This window comes from Leopardus geoffroyi, chromosome B3 (assembly GCF_018350155.1).
Source record: "Leopardus geoffroyi isolate Oge1 chromosome B3, O.geoffroyi_Oge1_pat1.0, whole genome shotgun sequence".
Taxonomy (NCBI): domain Eukaryota; kingdom Metazoa; phylum Chordata; class Mammalia; order Carnivora; family Felidae; genus Leopardus; species Leopardus geoffroyi.
In genome coordinates, this window is record NC_059337.1 from 524,013 (window position 1) to 541,763 (window position 17,751).

General features: G+C 58.8%; 1 protein-coding gene across 3 annotated transcripts in view; it reads left to right on the forward strand.

Annotated features, from left to right (window-relative positions):
• Window positions 1–2,705: 2,705 nt before the first annotated feature.
• Window positions 2,706–17,751, forward strand: part of TBC1D2B (TBC1 domain family member 2B) — a 65,886-nt gene continuing 50,840 nt past the window's right edge. The window contains exon 1 of one of the 3 annotated variants that reach the window (XM_045448540.1): window positions 2,706–3,050. In XM_045448540.1, the coding sequence (XP_045304496.1) occupies window positions 2,733–3,050 (318 nt within the window). In that variant the 5' untranslated portion in view covers window positions 2,706–2,732. Of the gene's footprint in view, window positions 3,051–4,288; window positions 4,380–5,172; window positions 5,224–17,751 lie in introns of those variants that run through there. The other 2 variants (XM_045448543.1, XM_045448541.1) reach the window with 2 other exon arrangements.

Below are 17,751 nucleotides of genomic sequence, written 5' to 3' on the forward strand. Positions count from 1 at the left end.
GTTCAGCATTTTACATAAACTGTAAAAACTGTGCACGTGGAGGGTGGGGGAGGTGCCGCAGGACGCGGGAGGGGCTCCTTCGTGCAGCCCTTCAGCTTGAGGCCCTCAGGAACCAGGCCTGACACAACGCGGGGTTTGTTCATGGAAGACCATCACGGTAGAGCGGCCGTGAGACAGTGTGCAGGGCCAGTGGCCTGGGAGAGGTCGGGGGGGAGGGGGGGGAGGCGTCGAGAGCGTGTTGGGGTTGGTCCTGGAGGCTCCGGCCGCTTCCCCAGGGACTCTGCTGAGATGTTGTGGCCACTCGGCCCCTCAAGGGGATTCAGGGTGAGGCTGAGCACTCCCCACTCCCCGCACAGGGCCACATTCTGGGCCTGGACAGGGCACTTCGTTCCCTAGACTCTGCGGGCCCAGTGCCCGGCTCTGTGGCTTTCAAGGGGCCCACGAACTGTCTGTAGCCGAGGACAAATATACCCGAGCTCCAAAACCCAAGAGGAGCAAAATCCAAATTAATAAACACTTCATTAGATGTCTACAAAGCGTGACATTATGTCAGCATCCCAGTAATCATAAAAACGTCACTCCTGGGGCGCCTGGCCGGCTTGGCCGGTGGAGCGAGCCATTGTTGATCTTGGGGTCGTGAGTTTGAGCCCCGGGTTGGGTGTAGAGATGACTTAAAAAACTTTAAAAAATGTCACCCCCTTGGAAAACCATGTGTAGGCTGGATTTCTCTCACTTGCCAGGGTGCCCACACAGACACCACAATCGCCAAGAAATTGTGTGTCAGACATAAACTAAAATGGATTCCTCACGGTCAGACAACATCAAGATCACAATTATAAAAATTCCTTCAAAGGTTTTTAGAGCAAAGTTTATCATAGGACGTGGGGCATTCGAACATGTTCGCTGCGGTGTGGGGTGTGGCCCCGCACAAGGAACAGGGCACCACTGCTCCCCCACGGGTGACGTGGGAGGGAGTGGAGGCTCTGGTGCGGGACGGTCACGCTCGGCGGGTCACAGAGGCCGACCCGGGTCGGGTCCCGTCTGTCCGGCTGGGGGCTCAGCCCTGTTCCTGGGAGGGGGCCTTCCTCATGCTTTGCAGAACTCTGTCTCTGCCACAGGCCACGGCCACCCCACATTTGCAGAATTGGCCCACAGGCCTGAGGACAGTGGCTGTCCCCTGCTCTTCCCTGTGCCTCCTGCAGCCACGCGGATCTAGTAGGATCCAGCACTCCCAGCTGGTCCCTTTTCCCATAGGATTTCCCGGTCGCGTCCCTCACTGCCGCCTCACCCTGCAAGCCCATTAGTCACTGCCCCGCTCACCCATAGGGCGAGGCCCAGATGGAACTTGGTTCCCCGACTCCACAGTGTGGCCCATCCCACTCCTGCTCTCTCGCCTCCCCCATGCTGGCTGGTCTGCTGCAGGACTGCCCTCTCAGACGCTGCTTAGGACAGTCGTGTTCACTATACAACGATAGTAATGACAGCTGGGACCTATGGAGGGCCTACTATGTGCTAGGCACGTGCTGAGCACTTTGCTGTGCATTTCTCCTGTAACCCTCACAAGGACAGTAGTACGAACTGTATTATCCCCATTCCCTGGGTGAAGAAGCTGAGACTCAGAGAGGTTAAGTAACGTGCCCAAGGTCACACCTCTGGTTAGTAGCGGAGCTAGAAGACGGATCCCAACAGTCTGGCTCCAGAGATCACCCTCAACACCTGTGTTTTGGGCTCAAAGAGAACCCAGGGCATGAAGGTGGGGGCCACGCCGGGCAGATCCTTGCGGTGGGGGTGGGGGGCGCCCACCAAAGCTATGTCCCGGGACAGTGAAGGTAGGGGGCATGTCTAGCTGGCTGAGCTCTCTCTTCCCGGAAACTGGTGGTGCCCTGCCCATCTCAGAAGGCTCAGCTGTCCGCCTTTTACGGAGTCTGTTAACGGACCTGTGTAAAAAAACGCGGAAGGAAGACGGCGCGGTATTTGCTTTGAGTTGGCCCTTTCAGAAACTCGGCTATTACCTTCCTCTTTCAGCGGAAGTGCACTTGGCACACGTGCTCCACTGGTCTCAGGTGCACGACAGTGACCCGCCGGTGTCGCTGCTACATCAGCACCGACTGTTCCCTGAGCTGCACCTGGAAGCCTGGACACCCCCATCCCCGCCCCCCTCCGGCGAGCGCCAGATTCTTCTCTGATCCGACGTTGTGTCTCTGTGTGTTTTTCAGTTTGTACACGACGGCCTTGGGTCCACGTTGTCGCCACCGGCAGGGTCTCGTCGTTTCTCATGCTTCCTCTCTTCTGGCGGCGGCCGGTCTGCGCGGTCGTGGCCTCTACCGGGCCGCCCCGCCCTCCGCGACCGTTCCCCAGGCCGGCCGCCCCCCCCCCCCCTCCCCGCCCAACTCCCGCCGTCGGCCGCCTCCCCCCGCACCCCGGCCCCTCCCGCAGGTGCTGCGGGCCCCGGGCGAATGGCGCGCACAGGCGGCCCGGGGCAGGTGCCGCGGCCCTCGTGCCCCCGCGCAAGACGCAGCTCCCTACAAGGCCGGGTCGGGGACCGCCACGCTCGCTGGGGCCGGGACGGAGGCGGCGGGGGCGGCGGGGGCGGCGAACTACAAGTCCCAGGCGGCCTTGCGCGCCCGCGGGCCGTGCGCAGCGGCGGGGCGGGGCGCGCGGGGGCGGCGCGGGGGCGCGCTGACGGGGGCGCGCGAAGCCGGGGCGGCGGCGGCGGCGGCGGCTGGGCGGCGATGCCGGGGCCCGGGGCGCGGGCCGAGGAGGAGGAGCGGGAGGGCGCGGCGGCGGGGCCGGCGCGGCTGTGCGGCTACCTGCAGAAGCTGTCGGGCAAGGGCCCGCTGCGCGGTTACCGCAGCCGCTGGTTCGTGTTCGACGCGCGCCGCTGCTACCTCTATTACTTCAAGAGCCCGCAGGACGCGCTGCCCCTCGGCCACCTAGACATCGCGGACGCCTGCTTCAGCTACCAGGGCCCCGACGACGCGGCCGAACCCGGCGCCGAGCCGCCCGCGCACTTCCAGGTGCACAGCGCGGGCGCCGTCACGGTGCTCAAGGTGGGAGCGCGCCTCCGCCCCTCCGGCACCCCGGTCGCTTCCCGGCCCCCGCCCCCGGCGTCCCCGTCCCTCCCTGGCGACCCCGGCGCGGGCGCCCCCGTCCCTCCCCTACGCCCGCCCGTCCCTGCAGTCCCCTCCCCTACCGCCCCCGTCCCGGGCGTCCCCGGCCCTCCCCGCCCCTGGCGCCCTCGTCCCTCCCTTCCCCGCCCGCCCCGGGGCCCAGCGGACCCGGGCTTGGGGCTGCGGGCTGCGCGGTGCCCGGACCCGTCCTTCGCCCCCGCCGCTCTCTTGGGCTCCCCGCGCCCTCCCGGGAGTTCGCGACTGACGGCTCCTTGACTGGTCTGGGTTACGACCCCTTTGTGCCTCCGCTGCCTCTTTTGTAACGTGGGGGTAACGGCGCGTCTCCCTCGTGGGGCGTGGGGTTGAGTGGGATCCGCCGGTTGCCCTCGCGCTGCACACAGTCGGGGGCGGCGGGGCCCTTAGAGGTCACTCACTGCAGCCTCTCCTGGCGGGCAGGGGCGCTCTGTCGGGGTCGCACAGCCCGAAAGTGGCAGAGCCTGTTTTCTTGGGAGAGGTGGCAAGGGGTTGCTTTAACCGGGTCCGCCCGAGCAAGGCTTCCTTAATCTTGTAGCCGAGACGGGGTGGGAGACACACAGGCCTCCCCGCCCTCAGGCCCCGGGGGCCCTCCTGCTGAAGTGCGCATCTCCTTCCTGGCCTCGGCCCCCGCCCCCCTCCCCCGAGCCCCCACCCTCAACCGTCTTCCGTGTCGCGGAGCAGCAGGGCTGCGCCGCCCCGGCCAAGCGCAGAGCGGCGGGGGCCTTGCGGAGTCCCTGGGCCTGGTGAGAGCACAGCTGTTGCCGGACCTCCGAGCCGAGCCGGCAGCAGCTGGAGCTGGGGCTGGAGCCATTCTCAGAGCCGCCGCAGCTCAGCTGTTGCGGTTCAAGCAGACTCTGCGTCCTGGGTTCTTCCAGGCCCTTCCACACCGCTCCAAGTGGGTGCAGACGGCCTGTTCCTCCAGAGGAAGCCAGGCAGGGCTGCAGTTCAGCTCAGGCTGACTTAGAAACCGTTTGTATAAACTTGGGAATGACTCCAGGAGCACCCGGACTTGTGCCAGAGAAAGGCTTGTCCTCACTGCGTGTGGACGGCCCTGCGTCAGATGCATTTACTGGGGGATTGTTTGCTGAAGAACGAAATAGAGCATCCTCTTTCAGATTGTCTTAGAGGACTTCGGAGTCCTCTGTGAGGTTTGTCGTTTAGAAAAATGCGAATAATGTTGGTGTGGACCTGAGTGGGGCTTTGAGGTTGAGCCCGAAGACTGTGGTGGGAGAGGTGAGTGGTCTGGAACTCGCCCGGGTCGGCCGTGCGCTTGTGCTGGGCGGCTTACGCCACCCGTCTGTCCCAGTGTCCTTTTCAGCCCAGTGAGAGTCTCCCCTTCCTCGAGTCGTGAGCGTTCGGGAAATGTCGTGGGAAATGGCTGGCGCAGAGCGGGCACCACGCGGCAGCCACGTGAAACAAGCAGCGTCCGTGGCCAGACACATGGTGTGGTCACGTAACCGAGTATTATGCAGCAGTGAACGTAAAGAAACAGCTGTCGACACGCTTGGCTCGTAAAACTGAGCAAGAAAAGGTTACAGAACGGTTGCACACGGACGGTACCGTTTACGGACTGGTTAAAAAGGTCACGCAGATGTCTGTGTGCTGAGTGGGGAGCCGTGTGGGGCGATGAGCCCCGGACTCAGGATGGAGTTTACCCCTTGCCGTGTTTACGCCTCGGACGGGTGGTGGGTGCACCGTGCTTCTTAGGGTATTCTGTCCACCTTTGTGTGCATTCAGAGTATTTTGAAGGAGGAAGTGAGTTTTGATGTGGATTTCATGTGGATCACCGACTGTGACGAATCTGTAAAGCTGAGGGTCTGCCTTACAAAAACAGTGGGAACGGAGACACAGGCAAGGCCGGGTTCCAGAGTAGGGGCTCACGTGGAGGAGGAATCTTAGCGTATAGTGATAACTTTTGAGCTGCGGGCGTAAAACTTCTGTGGTGGTAAAAGTGGAAGTTAGTAATTTACTTGCCTCCCACTTTTCAGGTCCGAGAACTGATTCCTGTAAGTGCTGATGCTTCGTTTCAGGGTCCTCGGCCATGGGGGAGCCTCTGACTTGCAGAGGGGAGCCTCAGGTTAGTGAGGAGGCTTTGGCTTCGGCTGGTTGGGTCTCCTTTTACGGATACCATTTCTTTTGACAGATGAATCGAGGAAAAGAAAAATCAGCAGTTTGCTTCCTGTGTTATCATGTGTCTCTTGTTTTAAAGCATCTGTCAGCCCTCTCTGGCAAAGCTGTGGTTTCTGGCTTTTTCAGAACGTTTTACTGCTTGAGTCTTCATGAAAGCTGATACTGGAATTTCTTGCTGAACTTCTCTATTCCTGAATTCAGGGATCTGATCCAGCGCCTTGTTTTACAGAATTTACAGGGAATGGAGGCCAGAGAGGGGCTGTGATTTGCCTGAGATTGGAAGCTAGACTCAGACCCTCTTTGAAAGTAGAGACTCCGGGAGTAGTTGAGTGTTCAAAATGCAGAATATCTACTTGTGTTATCTGTTCTGACGAGTGTACCTTCTTTGACTTTGAATACCAGCGGTTTGGGATTAGATAAGGTGTAGTGGTTTTCCCTTTACTGCATTTGATTTCTGTCTTTTTCACGTAGTAAAAAGGCACCGGGAACATTCTGCACTTGGAAGTTGGTACAGTGGTCAGGCAGAGGCCGATGCTCCTGGGGCCGGTGAGTCCGGTGTGCTGGAGGCTTCTCTCCAGCGCAGGGGACAGTTGTGGAGCGAGCTGGCGCGCAGGGAGGACTGACTGCGGGTAAAACAGAGCAGGAGCCCCTCTCCTCCGCCAGGTCTCTGCAGCCTGGGGCGCTCCGGGCATCACCAGACTGTCAGCAGACGCATCCCCTCCCTGGGCCCCTTTCTTGGAGCTATTTGGTGCTCAAACGGACGTGGTGTCGGTTTCTGAATCACGCGCAACTACGCGGGCATGCGTCCTTATTCTTAACCCACTTTTGTGGGAAGGATGCACATTTCTCTGGTGTTGAAACCGCTCGCAGCTTAATGACAGGCATGTGTTAGCTCGGGGGAGCCTGGTGTGTCCCACACAGAATGGAGGCGCTGAACCGGCCTTCTGGGCTGAATGGTTCTGCTCGGCTGTCGGGCCCTAGAGGTCCACTCGGCGGTCTTCAAGTGTCATTTAGCTGTTTTATCAGACCTGACTTCTCATGGGTTCGTCTCGGTCTCCCAGTTAATAAGCTCCTAAGAAGCAGGTGCTGTGTCATCGTGTGATGTCACCGTGGCTTCCCCTGATCCACCGCCCGCGGCGTGGCCTGCACCCCATTTCCTGATGTTTGTATCCTCACCTCGCGGGCGCTGCCCGCAGAGTAGGTGCCCAGGCAGACGTCTGTGGAGTGACAGCATAGAAGGGAATCACCTTCTGGTTTGGGGGCAGGCCTCGGCCCTCTAGAAGGGTGAGCCAGAGCCTCAGGCGAGCTGACTGTCGTGGCGTGCAGCACCCACGAATACAACAGGCGTCCGCTCTTCAGAGAGCTTCACCCCGGTTCCGGCTGGTCCCGATTTTCGGTCTGTTGTGTATCACATCCGTGGCTGGACTCTGAGGAGCTGGTGTAGTTGGAGAGGGAAGGTTTTAACGACAAGGCCACAGAGTAGATATTTTAGGTCTCCTAACCGTGCTGTCTCTCTGCTCCGCTCTCGTGGGACAGACACAACCAAAAAGCGAGCGTGGCAGCATTTCTATAATTTTTATCTGTGGACTGAGATTTGAATTTGATGTGATTTTCACATGTCGCAAAATATGTTCTTTCCGTCTTCTTCCCCCAGCCATTTAAAAGTGTAAAAACCATTCCCGGCTCATAGGTGTGTGGAAATAGGCGGTGGGCTGGGGGTGGCCCTGGGCTGGGGTTGCTTGAACCTCCTGTTTTAGGAGGGCCTGGGGCCCTTCTCGTCCGCTCACTCGTTCCCTCTGCTTAGGCCCTGGGGGCTCAGCTGAACAAAACAAGTCCTGGCCTTGCGGGGCTTTCTGGAGTGTGTGGAGATATGGATAACACCAACCGGTGCTGCACACCGTGGAGGGGGCAGGGGTCCCAGGGTGTGTGTGTGTGAGGGGAGGGCGCTGGGAAAGACTTGCAGGGGTGGAGGGGGAAGGGAATGACGGGGGAATGCCAACGAGGGCCAGGTGTCAGCCAGGGAGATGGGGGGCACAGCTTTTGGCAGGGGAGGCCTTTGGGGCCGAGGCCACAGGAACCAGCGGTTTTCAGCAGGAGTTCAACCTTGTTTTTTCCGCTTCCACACCGGTGGTTGGGTCGTGTCTGATATTTTCATCTAGGTACGTTGGACGATTATCTAGTCTGCGTAGTAAGGGTTGAAGCGTTTATGTCCCACGCTGGCAGGAAGGTTTGAATTGTGAGACTGGAGATACGGTTGCCCTGTGCTGCTTAAGCACCGCATTTCGGGGGCAGCGGGGTCTGGGAAGCTGCCCCACCCGGTGGACTGCCTTTGCTAGAACATTCCCAAATCCACCTTCACCAAATTCTCTCCTGTTCCACTTCTGCTCCTGTGCACGTTACCAGTTTCCTTCCCCTTTGGACGTGGCCGTTTCCCCGAGAAGAGGAGGGCCGAACGCGTCCGGGGTTGAGGTGTGGACACCAAGTGCCAGCTCACGGAGGCTTCGGAGGGGCGGACAGGTGTCCTTGTTCGGGCGCCTTTACCCATCAGCCACTGGGTTTCAGTCTTTCTGTCTGATCAGAGCGAAATCCCTCCAAGGAAAGCAAAGAACCCTGTTATTGTAGAAATGACTCTCGAAGTGGGGCTTAATTAGGAACCATCGTTTCTCTTAGAGGTTTATGCGGTAGGGTCTGGGTGACACCGGGGTGGGCGTCTGCCTACATCCCCGAGGTCCAGTCCTCAGCTGTCACAGAGTGAGCGCAGTGTGGATGGCGACGCTTCTAACTCGCGCCCCCTAAGCCCCTAAATACTCGGCCTGCAGCGGTCGGTGACGTGCGAGGCCCCCTGGGTGGGAAGAGGCCAGGACCATCCCTGGGGAGCCTGCGGATCCCACAATTTCCCAGATAAGCTGTAGCTCACCAGGCCGCTCCGGAAACCCTGAGCAGACAGAGGTTCGGTGCTGTCGCTCCTGGAGGTGGGTCCAGTCCCGTTCGGGTATTGGAGCGCCGATGCTGTGTCCTGCCAGGGTACGTGGCCGCGGGCAGGGACTGTCTGGGAGCACTGCCTCCCCAGCATTCAGGGGAGTGGCAGGCGTGCCGCAGACGCTCAGTGTGACCGGATGCTCCTGTCGCAGTGTCTGTGTGGTTATCAGCGAGGGTCTCGAGGGCATCTGCTGTGCTGTAAGGTTATGCTTTTCCTGCAGATGTGGCGATAGTTTTTCCATGCATTTAAGAAACTATAGTATCGGGACTTGAAAAATAGTCTAGCACCTGATGCCTTTGGAAAACCTTCGCAGAGAAGCCGTGTTTGGCTGCAGGATTCGGCGCTGGGCGTGAAGGTGGGATGCCCGCTGGTGTCTTGATTCTGGGGGGCGGGGGTGGCATCTGCCCAGAGTAAGCGAACAGGAGGGGTCCTGTATGTGCAGGACCGATTTGCACGTGGCCCGGAGCCGGACGTCTGTGGTCCGTGTGATAATCCTGTGAATACTGCAGCACTGGGGAGACCTTGAGACGGTCATCGAGGGCCCCCCGCAGGAGGTCGGCCGGGGAGTGGTTGGGTTTTGGTACGATTGCGTAGCTGCTCACAGACGGAGCTCCTCTTGGGCCAGCGGGACGTGTTCCCAGTCATTTGCTTACCTTTCCCAGGCTGATTTTGTGGGAGAACCGGAATCTGGTGGGGAGGGGTCCGGAGCCGAGTCCTTCAGACTTGTGGCCCCTCCCAGGCCCCCCGGAAGGGAGCAGTGCCCCGTGTGCGCTCGGTCCGCCCCTCAGAACGGGTCTGAGTGTCGGATGGCAGGCCTGGTGGTGGATGGGGGTGGGCAAGGCCGTGCCATCAGAGGTGTTCACCTTGCATTATAGGAATTATTTGTAGGCAGTGGGCCCGATTTTCCTGTCCCTTCGGGTCTGTGATGTCGAGGAAAGACTGTGCTTGCAGACAAGGTGGCCTGACTCCAGGAGTGACGGGTCAGTCAGCCTTTCGCCTGACGGATCTTGTCGAGCGAGGCCGTGATGGGCACCTGGTGAGAGTCAGGCGCCCGTCTCCGGCCTCGGGGAGCTTGTCCTGTCCTGTTCTGAGGTGTGATTGGGGCATTGTGCTCAGTGGCTCTGTGGGTCGGAGGAAGTCATGACGTGCTTTTGCTCTAAGGGTCATTCATCCCCGATCAGGATTGCTCGGGCCCTCAGAGGGCAGCGTGCCCTGACCCCAGGGGCCAAGTGAGGGATTGGGGTCTCGTAGTGGGGCGGCAGCCGCTTGGGCGCTAGAGTCTTCCCCAGACACACGAGGGATGTGTCATTATCTAGACCTAGCAGTTTGTGGCACTTGCTTCGTATTTCGACTTTAATCCATCGGTAGGAAGTTAGGCTCACGTGTAGTGGGTGGTGCGCAGACACCTGAACCGCCCCGTACCCAATCCGTGCTGCAGCCTAGGCTTAAGAGGATTAGCCACGGGAGATTTGGAAACGGACGGTGTGGACGATAAGCTTCCCCATGGGGCTGCCTTAGCAGTGAGTGAGGCGGTGGTGTCTCCCGGCAGGGACGAGGTGTGGGCCAGAGGGGGACAGACCTCTGCTGCCTGGGAGCCGTGCCCGGTGCCCCCGCAGACCCTGTCCCGGTGGTCTTTCTTTCAAATCTGCTGTTTTCAACGTTTATTTATTTTTGGGACAGAGAGAGACAGAGCATGAACGGGGGAGGGGCAGAGAGAGAGGGAGACACAGAATCGGAAACAGGCTCCAGGCTCTGAGCCATCAGCCCAGAGCCCGACGCGGGGCTCGAACTCCCGGACCGCGAGATCGTGACCTGGCTGAAGTCGGACGCTTAACCGACTGCGCCACCCAGGCGCCCCATCAAATCTGCTGTTTAAAGGAACCATCTTTTTCGGAACCATGGTTCTCAAACTGCATGTAGGAAAGGAGCCTCCTGGGACCCTGTTTCTGCACACTGTCGGTCCTGCCCCAGAGATCCTGACTCGGTCGGTAGGCCGGAGTGCACCTTGGGAATCCGCATGTTTATCCGTCACCCCGGCCCTCCCGCTGCAGCTCTGGGGGCCTCTCTTCGGGAACCACTGCTGTCCTCCGGATCGTGACTGAGCCTTCCCCCTGGCTGTGAAGTCCAGAGGGGCCGGGCTGCTGGTGGTTTTCTGTGCGACTGGAAGCAGTTGTGTGGACGGAGACCAGTGAGGCGTGAGCCCCTTACCCTCAGGTTGACGCCCTGTGGTTTCTGCCTACACATCTGCTTTGCATTCTGAGTTTCTACGAGCAGTGGTTTGGGGCCTGGCACCCCGCCCCGATTCCCCCAGGCCCTGAGGTTTGTGTCTCTTGGGCCAGTAGTGCTGCCCAGCGTCCTGGGGGTATTTCTGGGGGGTGCGGTTTAGTGATCGACTCCACTGAGGAGCTCATAAGGACTTGTAGAGCCCCCAGATTCTCACCCAGCAAAGGGTGAGTAACAGAGTGACCTAGGGGAGCCACCCAACACTTTCCTGAGACACCAGCTCTGCCCAGAAGACTGTTAGAAATCATCATGCCTCCCAGATGGCTCGCAAACTCGCTGAAAGGGTAGGGTCTCTGGTGCCACGTTCCCCTGACCCCCCCGGGTCTCTGGTATGGGGGGCCTGGAGCCTCCCCTTCCCAAGCCCCAGTTCCTAAAACTTCATATTAAGTCATTCATTCCTGTCTCCTATTTTTTTTTTTAAGTTTATTTATTTTGAGAGAGAGCGTGGGGAGGGGGAGAAAGAGAATCCCAAGCAGGCTCTGTGCTGTCAGGACAGAACCAGATGCGGGGCTTGATCCCAAGAACCGTGAGATCAAGAGTCTGACTGTTGCGGCACCTGGGTGGCTCAGTCGGTTAAGCGTTTGACTTCAGCTTAGGTCACGATCTCACAGTCTGTGAGTTCGAGCCCCATGTCAGGCTCTGTGCTGACAGCTCGGAGCCTAGAGCCTGCTTTGGATTCTGCCTTCCTCTGTCTCTGCCCCTCCCCTGCTCATGCTCTGGTCTCTCTCTCTCAAAAATAAATAACCATTAAAAAAAAATTTTAGGGGCGCCTGGGTGGCACAGTCGGTTAAGCGTCCGACTTCAGCCAGGTCACCATCTCGCGGTCTGTGAGTTCAAGCCCCGCGTCGGGCTCTGGGCTGATGGCTCAGAGCCTGGAGCCTGTTTCCGATTCTGTGTCTCCCTCTCTCTCTGCCCCTCCCCCGTTCATGCTCTGTCTCTCTCTCTGTCCCAAAAATAAATAAACGTTGAAAAAAAAAAATTAAAAAAAAAAAAATTTTATAAAAAAGAGTCCGACGCTTAACCGACTGAACCACTCATGTGCCCCTCCCGTGTCCTACTTTTAAGTTAAAAACTGAAGCCGGAACAGCGCAGTGCTGTGTGGTGTGTGGAAACATCATAGGCAGGGTGGTGCGGGGCTGTCCACGGGCTGCTGGCTGTGGCTGCAGTCTGCATTTCTCCTGAGTCCATAAAACCCTGGCTCTCCCTGATTGTGCAACAGCAGAGCTGATAGGGAGCCACAGGAATGCAGCCCTGTGGCCACTCGGAGGCCACGTGCCCCTTTCTCTCTGAAACAGAAAGCGCCTTGGCGGGCTTCCGTACTTCCTGCGGGGAGAGCAGACCCAGAGAGTGGCCTTGCCCTTTTCTTGGCGAAGTCCATCACCTGGCCCGGCCCCCCACGATCCCTTATCTGTGGTGCCGCCTCATCTGTGAGCATGCATTTGCTTTGCCGCGTTCCTTGTCCGGGCCCTCCTTTCTTGACCCTTGCCCTCGGTTGCTCATCTCTGTGACATCGTTGAAGCTGCAAAGATGTCAGCTGACAGGTGGGTCTGTCTCAGGGGATTTGCTCTTTGAAAGAGGGTGCTTGAGTGGTGAAGGGGGAACCCCTCTGGTGTCTGTGTCCCCGAGTGGGTGGGAGGTGGGGTCTGGGTTCTTGCCCAGCCTTTGAACAGGATGGAGACCACAACTCATGTAATTTTTTTCATAGCTAACATGAAAATGCTCATTTCAAGTTAGCAGTTTGAAAAGGTAGGAGGTGTGTGCTCGTGGCACCGCCAGAGAATGAAGGTCGGTGCGGACGCGTCCGCTTTCTGGGGGCCGGAGGGCCCGCACGGACGCCCTTCTCTGTGTCTGCCACTGGCGTGGACACAGGCTTCAGCACCCTCCCAGGGAACAACTACATCTGTTTCATTGGTACGGGGCCAGATCTCCTGAGATCCTGGCCAGGCTCGTGATTTCGAAACATTCAGAAGAAAATTTGGAACCTAAAGTTATTTATCAGATTTGGGTTGTCGTCTGTTTTTCCTCTGAGTCTTGTATCATCAGACCACTTACAATATTCTTGTGCTTTTTATTCCTTATGGAAGAATTACCTTAGATGCGCCTTGGGGATCTAGGTCTTTTCCAGGCTTAAGAAACAAGATTCCCTCATGACAAGCAGACATCATGTCCTTTTTTTTTCAACGTTTATTTATTTTTGGGACAGAGAGAGACAGAGCATGAACGGGGGAGGGGCAGAGAGAGAGGGAGACACAGAATCGGAAACAGGCTCCAGGCTCTGAGCCATCAGCCCAGAGCCCGATGCGGGGCTCGAACTCACGGACCGCGAGATGGTGACCTGGCTGAAGTCGGACGCTCAACCGACTGCGCCACCCAGGTGCCCCAGACATCATGTCCTTTTAAGCAACATGGCCGGAGAGGTGCAGACCGAGTCCGTCCCTCCGCGCACCTTCCTTTCTGTGGCTCTTCGGAGACTGGTGATCACGCTGATTCCTCCCGCCCTGCAGACGTGGGTGGGCCCCGACCTTCTGGGGAGGAGCCCAGGGTCTGCACTCTGAGCGCCCGACCGACATGCTGTGTGGTCACATAGGGCAAGACCGGTCCTGCCAAGGACAGCAGGTGGGATGTCTGGACCGGGGCTTGAGGCGTGCATCGGAGTTCGCAGGTGGTCGGTGGGGCAGGCGGAGCGCGGGCTGTGGAAGCCGACTTGGGCTCTGCTTGCGTGTGGTGTGGGGAGGGCTGCCGTTCCGCGGAGTGGGGCGAGGCGTGGGCCGGTTAGCGTGCGCACTGCACGGCCCGCGGAAGCCATCGGAGTCTTGAAGCTTGGGGTGCGCGTGACCTCACCGGGTGGGCGTGAGAAGAGGCTTTGGGGCACGCTGCTGCCGCGGGGGGCCGAGGCGGATGAGCCAGGAGAATGCCAGGGAGCGCGAGCCGGGAGCTGGACAGACCTTGACCTTGGAGAGTTGGCGACACCCTCAGGCTGGAGAGCGGCTTCTGTCTTCCGTGCCTCGTGAGTCGCGCACGGCGCTCCCGTCGTTCCCCGCAGTGGGTCCGCAAGTCGCGTGCTCAGCTCAGAGTCGTGGCTGAGAGCGTCCAGTGGACCCTGCGGACCGACGGCCGTGCTCCCTGGGACCCCGCTCTGTGTCGCCCCCGGCGCGGAAGCTACCTTTGGCGCGAACTGCTCCGGATTTTACGTTCACCGTGTCAGTATTCGGGAGGTGCCGCAGGGAGATGCGGAGATGGGGGCGGTCGTCCTCCTCCTCTTCGAGGGACAGAAGAGGGACAGACGCAGGCTGGAGCTCTGGCGGGGCCAGCCAGCAAGGTCTTGGGTGGCGGAGGGGACGCGGGTCGTGGCTGCCCAGGGAGCTGCTTGTGGGGCCCCGTTCTGAGCCGGACGTGCGCGACCTCCTGTGACCCTCAGAGCCGGCTCAGCAGGTCGGTTCCTCCCTTCCCGTCGTCCCATCCGCCTGCCGGTTGCACACGTTGCCTAACAGCGCGCGGCACGGGGGTGGGAGGGGGTGGGGGGTGGACGGACAGTGAGGCTCCAGGCACCGTGCGCGAGCCCGGGCTCAGCGGGTGATACCGCCCTGGCCGCATGTGCCCAGGGTTCAGGTTGATGTCTGGCACGTGGGCCCATGCTCACGTGACAGCGCACCCCGCCCCCCCCCCCCCCCCCCCCCGTCGCCCACGTGCACGTCACGTAGAGGCCCAACGTGTTCTTCCGGCGTGTGTTTACGCACGAGGAGTGCCGTGAGAGGACGCACCCCGCAAGGTCAAGTTCGTTTCCCTCTTTTTCCTCCTTTCCCACATTCTGCACAGCAAATGCGGATGTTACTATTCTTTGAAATAAAAGTCTAGAAAGACAGATAGCATATGTTTTCACTCTTCTGTGGATCCTGAGAAACTTAACAGAAGACCATGGGGGAGGGGGAGGGGAAAAAAGGGAGGGAGGGAGCCAAACCGTAAGAGACTCTTGAAAACTGAGAACAATCTGAGGGTCGATGGGGGGTGGGAGGGAGGGGTGGGTGGGTGATGAGCATTGAGGAGGTACACCTGTTGGGATGAGCACTGGGTGTTGTATGGAAACCAATTTGACAAATTTCATATTAAAAAAAATGAAAGTCTAAAGTACGCTGTTTTTTTAAAATGTTTATTTTTGAGAGAGAAAGCATGAGTGGGGGAGGGGACGTGTAGACGTTTCCTCTGCAGGCCTTCTCGGGACTAGAAAGGTCTCTGCGGTCCAGGATTACGGGCATGTTGCAGTAGCCACGGCTCCTTTGTTGCCTGGACAGGAATCAGCCCCGTGACGCGCTCCGCCCGGGCGTCCGTCTGTCCCTGTGGCTCGTAGTCCGGGGCTCTTCCCTGGCGCGCAGGGCCTTCGGGGGCCTCCCGGGCGCTTCGGGGGGCGCGGTTCACGGCTCACGGCTCACGGCTCGGCGGGAACCTTCCCCCGAATTCTTGCCGACGCTCGGCGGAGCCAAGTCAGCCCTTCCATCTACGAGGTTCCTGTCGCCAGAGGCAGAAAGAAACAAACTTGATTTTAATCCTTTAGGCATTTCCTGGTGACTTAAATGACTTTTGTCATACATTCAAATCGTGAATCAAATTTGAATCCATTTTCTTCTCTTCCAAACTTTTAACCGGTTGTCCTGATGCCATCGCTCCATAACTAAGGTCTTTTCCCTGCTGATTTTCCTTGAAGTGCGACATTTGGTATCTGCTCTGTGTTCGATTTGCTGGCCGCGCGGGCCTTTGTCACGCGCCTCCCAGCCTCGTAGGGCACAGCCCCAGGCCTTGTGTTTTTCGTTGAGAATCTTGCAGGTTAAACTGCAGATGAATTTCAGAATTTCTGTGCTGTGCTTTGAAGAGCTCCTTTAGAATTTTGACCGGATTTTTGGGAAGTTTCTGTGATGCGTGAGGATTTCTTCAACCAGGTATTTCGTAGTTTGATTGTAACTGTGAATCTGACTCTAGCTGGTTGTCGCTGCTGTAAAGGAGACAGCTCACTGGGAGTGTCTCGGGAGACCACGTCTCCCCCAGTTGTGTGCGAACGGCGACACTTGGCCCACGTTGGCGCTCGGTAAATATTTGTCAAGGGAATGAACAAACATTTGTGTGTGCGTGGCATCGTTCCCTTTTCCCTTTTTTGGATGGATAAGTCGAGACAGGTCTCCAGGAAGGTCACGGAGTCCAAGCAGGCGAGGGTGTGCTTTGGTGGGCAGGGACCCTTTACCAGGGGAGCGAAGGGCTGGGATCCGGGGGTAGGGGAATGTGGCTGGGGGACAAGGCCTGAGACCCGCCCCTCCCCCAGTAGCATGCCCCCTGCCAGGAGTGTGGGCCCTGAGTGAGCACGTGTTGAAATGAATTCACTTGGACCGATTAATGCGGGACAGTTCTGAGCCCTGGGGACAGAGACAGGCTTTGTGGAGAGCGTCCCGGGGTCCGGGGGAAGGGACAGGTGGGGCCCTGCTCCCTCAGGCGTGGGGGCTTCTGGGTTTGGGGCTGGTGGAGGTCTGGGGACAGAGGCCTGCGGGAGCAGCTAGGGCAGACTAACGAGGGACACAAAAGGAGTGCGCCCGCCTCCATGGGAAGCTCACCTCTGGTGCGTGCTGGTGTGAGCTCTGGGGGTAGCGTTTGTGCTGGGCTTTGAGGGATGTGTAGGAGTCACAGAGACCGGTGTTCTGGGAGACTCAGTGTGGCTCCCGTGAGTCTTCAGACTGATGGTGGTCACATGTCTCATGCAGGCACCTTCTGTGTGCTGAGCCGAGCCTGGGCTCTGCCCCTTGCAGCATGATTGGAATGCCCATGTGGCTCTCCAGAATTTGGGATCAGAGCGTTTAAATTGGGGGTGGTGTGGGGCAGATACCCACTCTCTCCCAGTCCTGCTCCCCACCCTCCTGGCCGGTGGGTGCTTGGCAGATGTGGTGGCGATAGGCTTTAGCACCGACTGGCTCGTTCGTCACCAGCGGGGCTGGAGATCAGCGGTGAGCTCCTGGTGACAGACTCGCTGGGGTGTCCTGTGACACCACATCACTTGGGGGTCCTCTGCCCCATCCAGGAAGGGCATCTGTGAGCCAGATGAGCTGGGCCTGTTGTTGTGGTCCCTGAAGAGCGTTGGCATCTCCGTAGGTAAAGAACTGAGAAGCCTTCTCAAGTCATAGTGTCCTTGGGAGGAGCAGTGGTGGCTGCCCCACACCCAGGAACCCGCTGCCTTTGGCCTGCGTTTCAGTCCTTGAGGCCACTGCCCACCCCCTGGGTTTCTGCCAACCTTGGCTCTCAAAACGGACTGAATTTACTGTTACCTCCAGACCAGTGCTGTCAACATGAATACGGTACGAGCCGTAACAGATGCTTGTAAGTTTTCGGATACAGATGAGGTAGCTTTAATATATGTTATTTGATCCACCGTGTCCAAAATATTTTCGATCGCGTGGCACCGGCCGCGTTTCGCATGCTCAGTGGCCACCGTGCTGGACCTGGCAGATCGGGACCAACGTTACGTGTCGGACCCAGACTGGACCCGGGCGCCTGAGAGATTTCGTCTGTGATTCTGATTCAGTCCGGGCTGAGTCAGGTCGGATCTCCGTTCGGTCCTCCATGCGGGGAGACCGGAGGGAGTTCACGGAGGCGGTGCTTCGACTGACGGGGCCGCCCTGCCTGCCAGCCTGCACTTTTGTCTCTGGTCTGAGCGCCTGACGGCAGGGCCCTCGCAGTCTCCTGTCTCCCTGATGGCAGCACGCGGGATCGAAGTCGGGGTGCTTTCGGTGATTTCTGGATCCTCTTTACGTATTTATGCTTGCTTGTTCATTATTTTGAGCGAGGGTGCGTGAGTGAGGGAGGGGCAGAGACAGGGAGAGAGAGAATCCCAAGCAGGTTCTTCACAGTGCAGAGCCCGATGCGGGGCTCAAACCCACAAACTGTAAGACGATGACCTGAGCTGAAACCAAGAGTTAGATGCTCACTGGCTGAGCCTCCCGGGCGCCCCAAGAGGGAAGGAGCCCCAGTCAGTCATTGCCTCGAGGTGGTTTTGGATGCCTTCCCGACCAGGTTTTTGTAACACGAGTAGTAAGTCAGACATTGAAAACATGTGACTTTAACGTTTGTTTTTGCCCAGGAATTTAGTGAGAGATACTCACGAGGTTGCTGACTGTTCCCCCGTCAGATGTTTCCCTTTAAATCGGAGCATTCTCGCACAAGCACAGCTTTCGCCACGTC